The sequence below is a fragment of the Prunus persica genome, chromosome G7 (genome assembly GCF_000346465.2).
Source record: "Prunus persica cultivar Lovell chromosome G7, Prunus_persica_NCBIv2, whole genome shotgun sequence".
In the NCBI taxonomy this organism is placed as follows: Eukaryota; Viridiplantae; Streptophyta; class Magnoliopsida; order Rosales; family Rosaceae; genus Prunus; species Prunus persica.
Window position 1 is genome coordinate 10,601,263 of NC_034015.1, and position 6,104 is coordinate 10,607,366.

Genomic DNA, 6,104 nt, shown 5'->3' on the forward strand with positions numbered 1-6,104 from the left:
TTCAAACCAGAAAAACCGGAAAATCGAGTCGAATGGACCAAAAAAAAAAGGAAAAAACCGAGTTAACAAAAAATTGGACCGAGATGACCAAAAACCGAACCAGACCAGTTTGGTCCGGTTCCAATTCTTATAGTGAAAAAATCAGACCGAGTCAAACGGGAGCGGTTGTGTGTTTTTTTTATATACAAAATTATTTAAATCAAATGCTACTTTTTTTAATCTCATAACTATTACTTCCCCAAGCCCAACTTCTAAACATCTCTCTTTTCTAGGGCCAATGTCTCTCTTTTTATGAAATTGGATCATTTGTTAATTTTCAAGCCCAAAACATAAAATTTTAGTTGGAATTTGTATAAAGTAATAATAATAATAATCCGGTTTAAAATTAGAAAAATAAAAAATTGAACCAGACCAACCGGTTTTAATTTTTTGTTCATTAAAATTGGACCAAACCAAACCAGTTAAATAGTACCGTTTTCGATTTTAATTTAAGATAAAAACTGGACCGAATCGGACCTCGCCCAGCGGGTACAAAGGGTGCCGTGGTGCTTGTGGCTTTAGACTGGTATCAGAAATGCTACATTGTGTCTGCACTAACACACAAATATATATTCTTGTCGAAATTACATTCTTATTCACTTAAAGCCAAAACCCCCAAAAACTCACCTTATTTTAAAGGGAAAAACCCTTTTTTTTTTCACCTCAAAGAAAAGGGTTGCAAATGATGAAGCACCAAATACAGAGATAAAATGGGAATTGGGAAGAAACCCCAAAAAGTCTACTGTATCATTTTCCCCCCACCACTTAGTACAAGCAGAATGAAAGCCAAGAAAGCCAAGTTTTGGATTATACAGCAGTACTGTTATTACAAACCATTCAATGAGATTACAATAAGAAACATTGCTCACGAGTTACAATAAACAATAAACAGTGCAGGCATAGCTGATCTCACTTGTTCAGTACTGTATGGCTGCTATTACAGGGCACGATATAATTTGTGGATTTAACAAAGTGCCGAGGAATTATGAAGAAAGTAGTATACTTTTTTATTTTGGTTACAAAAGTAATACACATAATGCACATTAGGCGGAAAATATCTCTATGGGGAACCTGAAATAGGATATGTAGCACCCCCATATTTTTATAAAATTCCATTATAAACAATAATGTAATTGTGTGTGCGCGCACACATATACACACGAGGCAGACATGCATGTAGATGAGCCAAGGACGATTCTGGTTCAGGATGAAGAAGGTTCAGCTCCATCATGAAGTGCACAACAAATGGTTGCTTTGTGATGCCCCTGATACACCCTGATATCTTCACCAGTGGACATGGACCAAAGTCTTGCTGTTGTATCTGAGGAAGCTGCATGGATAATTGATAAATTGTTCAATCTGTTATCAGTATCACTATTTTTCAAAGAAAAATTAGAGAGAAGAAAACTAAGAATCTGAATGTTAATTTATCGCACAAGTTTGACTACTGCATTAGTTTACGAACTTGACAGAAAAAGGATAGGGTGCTGCCATATCCCAATTTACAAAATGACATTTTATAGATTAAGGTTTAGAACTCCTAGTGAAAATCCTCAATTGTCAAGTGTCCATCGTTATCTACAAGCTGCTTCAGAAGACATGGGTTCATTTAAAATCGTCAGTTGTTGAGAACTATTACCTGTTATAAGATAGGCACCATCTACTGAGAAAACACAGTCCCATACCCACCGCTGATGTCCTACGAAGTAAAGAAACAGTAAAGATTAATTTATCATATAGCTTGGTTTTAAGAAGCAATCAGGCGTATTGAGTAATTTGTAAACTAAAATGAGCACCTTTAATGGTATAGCAGATAATTACCTACTAGAGTTTTCTCTAATGTGAAACCATCAACATTCCATATCTTGACAGTGTGGTCAGAAGAGGCGGTCGCCAGATATCTAGAAGTACAAAGACAGGTTAAGCCAACAAGTGACAAAATCAATATACTGGCTGCTAGCAACAGAAGGCAAAAATAAAATAGTAGATATTGTTTGAACCAAAAAAGAAAGTTATAGTAAAAGGCAAAAGTTTATTGACCTAGAGAGAATACCAGGTAGGAAATGAAGGCGAAATAAAACAATAGATTTGACCCTAAATGAAAGGTAGAAAGAAAAGGTTATCAGCTTTGATGGATCAAACCTGTGGGGTTCACAGAATTCAGGTGAAAGAAGACATTTGAGGATGTATCCCTTGTGTGCTTGCAGCTTATGAAGTGGCTCAAAATTTGTCATAGTCTGGAAGAAAAAGTACTTGGCGTCAAAATGAATGAAGTATGATAAGAAGGTGAAATCAGATAATCGAGTGCATAAAGGTACTACCTGGGTTCCCCGCAACAAGCGCCAAACATAGCATGTACCATGATTATTTGCTGCAACAACCAGGCTCCCATCCCACATCACTGTTAATGACCTTACAGCCGTATCCACCTCTGGAACCTAGATTCACCCCATAGATTGATATTAAATGTACCATTCTGTAAATTACCATCCAAAAGAACCGTTAAATTTACACATCACTGTTAATGACTTCACATTCTTATCCTCAGTAATTACCATCCAAAAATCCCCTTCCCATCTACCATCTATTCCTGCATATTGAACACCGCAGTGTTTTTGTTTTTCAAATTTATTTTCTATTTAAGATGGGTTGTTATTGTTAAACACAGCGCAACATATGCGCACGAGTCTAGTAAAGACTTTGCCCACTTAGATCTTCATTTCACCTAAAAAAATACCAAGGCTTTTAAAAAAGATTGCTGTTTAGACAACACGGTTCCTAATGAGACCTAGTGCAAGATGAAAACGGGGACGAAACCTCCCCCAAAATCACCACTTTAGATTTGCAATTTTGATCATAGCAGTAATAAAAGGTGTATATGAAGTACATAAGTGCAAGACAGCGAAGCATACCAGTTCGCAGCTGCATGAATTTGCTGTCAAATCCCAAACACGAATATTGCCATTTTGGTCCCCAGATATCAGTTCAGTCTGTAAAACCACATACAGATTTAAAGATTAGAAAAACAATTGAAACCATTATGGCATGCAAGCTCTTCCTTCTTCTTTCATTTTTCTCAAGGGCATAAAATTGACAATTAAGAGAACAAGAATGAATATGAAACAACAACTCTGACTTAAAAATTGGACTTGAACAAAACCCATGGAAACATCATTGCAACAGAATACAGATGGCCACTGGCTCACTACATCAACTTAAGACCTTTTAGCAAACACTATCTCTATATAAACAATTTGATGAGCCAAAACTCTGTACATGGTCAATGTACGGTGATTATGGGAAAGTTCACTCTCATAAGATAGTTACCCAGATATGACAATGGGCTGTATGGAAAACTGCATGCATGTTCCAACTTCCATCCAGTTCAACATCATACTTGAACAGTCTAATGTAAGTAGGAGCTCACATATGCCAGCATGATGCTTTCCTTCTTGTTTTTTTTCCTCCCTACTCTCTTTTGGGAAAGCCATTTGGCACTCTCTAAGCTTACCAGACACAAAACCAAAATCGTCTACGAAGATTATCATATATTTTCAAGAAAAAAAAACACATACAATTACATTATCATGAAAGTCAATGTTATCTATATCCTTCTTAATAACTTGAGCAGTTATGAAGATACTACAACCTAATAACATTTTTACCTAACGTATATATTCCATAGCAGAAAGGGACGAGACAATAGTTTACCTGATTTGGGTGCAGCACAACAGTGTTAACAGCTGCACGGCTTTCATATTCCCGTTGACAACCTGGAGCTCTGTGATTAACTCAACATATAAGAAAAACAAACTATATACAAAATATGAACAAGACTTAATAAAAGAAAAATAGATAGCACAACCAGCATGATGAGGACATCTTTGTAGGGTTCACAAACGAAAGAGATGGAAGAGGGAATTATTAATTAGTTTCCTAATGTATTTGTTAGTTCCTAGGTTCTCTAAGTTTTCCAGATTTCTTTCCTAGAATAAGTTTGATTTTCCTTTTCACTCTAGGGTTAGATTATTATAAATACCCCTTCTATGTAATTCATTATGGAGTTGAGTTGTTGAGATATAAAGAAAAGTTTATTTTCCAGAGATTGGAGACTACTTGGTGTGAAGCCATACCCTTGGCGTGATTCCAGACCTATCCTTGTTCATTCTATTTTCTGTTTTCCATGGTTTTCGCTTCCGCTAAACTACCTAAATTCTCAATTCACCCATATCCTACATCACAGCATACGTGTGTTGTCAACAATTACCTCAAATCCCAAATTTTTACTGTACCATCCTCAGAACCTGAATACATCCAGTTTCCATCACATTGAAATCCCACTGCCATTACATTATTAGTATGTGAATCATAGCTCATCACCTGCCAGACAATTATACCAAAAGGATGCTCATGAGTTGATGGAAGAAGAACAAATGATCATGAAAGTCCCCATCTAAATTCAACAAAAACTAAAGCAAACCTAAGAGTGAGAAAGACAAACCGGTTGAGGGCTGTTTGAATTAACATCAAATAATCGAATGTGAGGATTGCCGGCTGCAGCCAGGAAGCGTTTATCTGGAGTAATCTCGAGCCTATTAACTTGCTGTGCTCATGAAAAATGGAAAAATCAGACAAATGAATTAAATAAACAATAAGTAAACCCACCAGGAAGTTTTCCAATCTTTTCAGAAAACATAATCAAGCAACTATGAACTAAAAGAAACTCAATGACCACCTAACAAAAGAAACCATTCCACTCCACCAATCTCAAATCCTCTCAATGCCAACTAATTGGCTTACCTCAGTTGGATTCTATCATTTGAAAACAAAACCAACATCTCAATAAACTCCAAAATCCAAAATTTACAACGACACACACACAAAGATAATTTCTTTCTTTAAAAATTGAAAAGTGGGAAGTGAGAGACATACTGAATCAGGGTATTGGATGGTACGATAGCAGCGGCCACTTTTGGCCTCCCAAAACCGAATAGTGTGGTCATAGCTAGCCGTTGCTAGGATCACCGATGGTTGCTGGCTCATCTTAATCTCCTCCTAATCAATATTAACACAACTACTTAAAACAGACATAACATAATCAACCACAGCCTAATTGGAATTCTTATACAACTCTGAGATTTAAAAAAAAAAGAAAAAAAAGAAAAAAAAAAGAATTGGGTTGAGGTTGAGGATGATTTACCTATTCATAAAATTAAACAAAAAAAGACGTTAAATTTAGGTTGGTAATGGTGGGAAATTGATGGGCAATAGTGTAATTGGGAATTAGGGTTTTGAAGAGGGTTTTGGAGGGGAGAGAGCTCCATGGAAAGCAGAAAGCACTGACCTGAGTGGGCATCTTCTGGGCCTCAGTCAGAGAAATGAAATCATCATGGGCTTTCCCCGTGTTGGGTTTCTTTTGGGACTTAGAGCAAATCCCACGAGGCACTTTTTAGGTTCAGAAAAAAAAGCTGAAACTTACTCCAACTAAAATGTTAAATCCAAAGTGGAATAACATTTCCCTGTTTTGCTGTTATTTTTGGATGTTTGACTATTTCATTATTTTATTATTATTTTTTAATTAATGTGCCTAGATTTATACTTATTTTGAATTTCTAATTTCCGAACACATAGGAATTAGAGCAAACTTCTGGTGTTTAATGAATAAAAAATTATGTTGGTTACACATTTGTAATCCACAGTTATTGATCTCATCCAGTCCTTGCCTCTCTTAATTTTCGATTTTGCGATTCATGACTTCTCTCATTTCAAGTAAACATGTCATTAACTTGTTTTGTTTTGAGCTTGGTTTACCAACTTGTGGAAAGTAGTTCTAGTTACCGGCAACGGCAATGGCATGAAGGAAAGAAAGGGAGAAATATATGTAATTCATAAGACTCAAATGACTGAAAACCAATAGGTATTTTGCTAGGGTTGGAACTTGTGCAAATGAAACAAACAGTTGGTTGCCAACTTGCCAACCATGAACTACTAGGATTCCAATAAGATCAAAGTTCAAATTTCCGTAAAAATGCAAAAAGAGATTGAAATTTTGAAAAAAAAAAGGG

The 6,104-nt window shown here is 36.0% G+C and overlaps 1 protein-coding gene across 2 annotated transcripts; it reads right to left on the minus strand.

The window, feature by feature from the left end:
• On the minus strand, positions 820-5,492 carry LOC18770096 (protein LST8 homolog). Of its 2 annotated transcripts, none has more exons than XM_020569300.1 (11): positions 5,384-5,492; positions 4,972-5,094; positions 4,541-4,642; positions 4,307-4,419; positions 3,751-3,820; positions 2,952-3,029; positions 2,361-2,477; positions 2,182-2,276; positions 1,861-1,940; positions 1,679-1,738; positions 820-1,369 (listed from the first exon to the last, which is right to left on the minus strand). In XM_020569300.1, the coding sequence occupies exons 1-11, from the start codon at positions 5,393-5,395 to the stop codon at positions 1,242-1,244; spliced, it is 978 nt and encodes a 325-aa protein (XP_020424889.1). In that variant the 5' UTR covers positions 5,396-5,492; the 3' UTR covers positions 820-1,241. The 2 variants fall into 2 exon arrangements, with proteins under 2 accessions (XP_020424889.1, XP_007202251.1); XM_007202189.2 differs by having other exon boundaries at positions 5,240-5,423.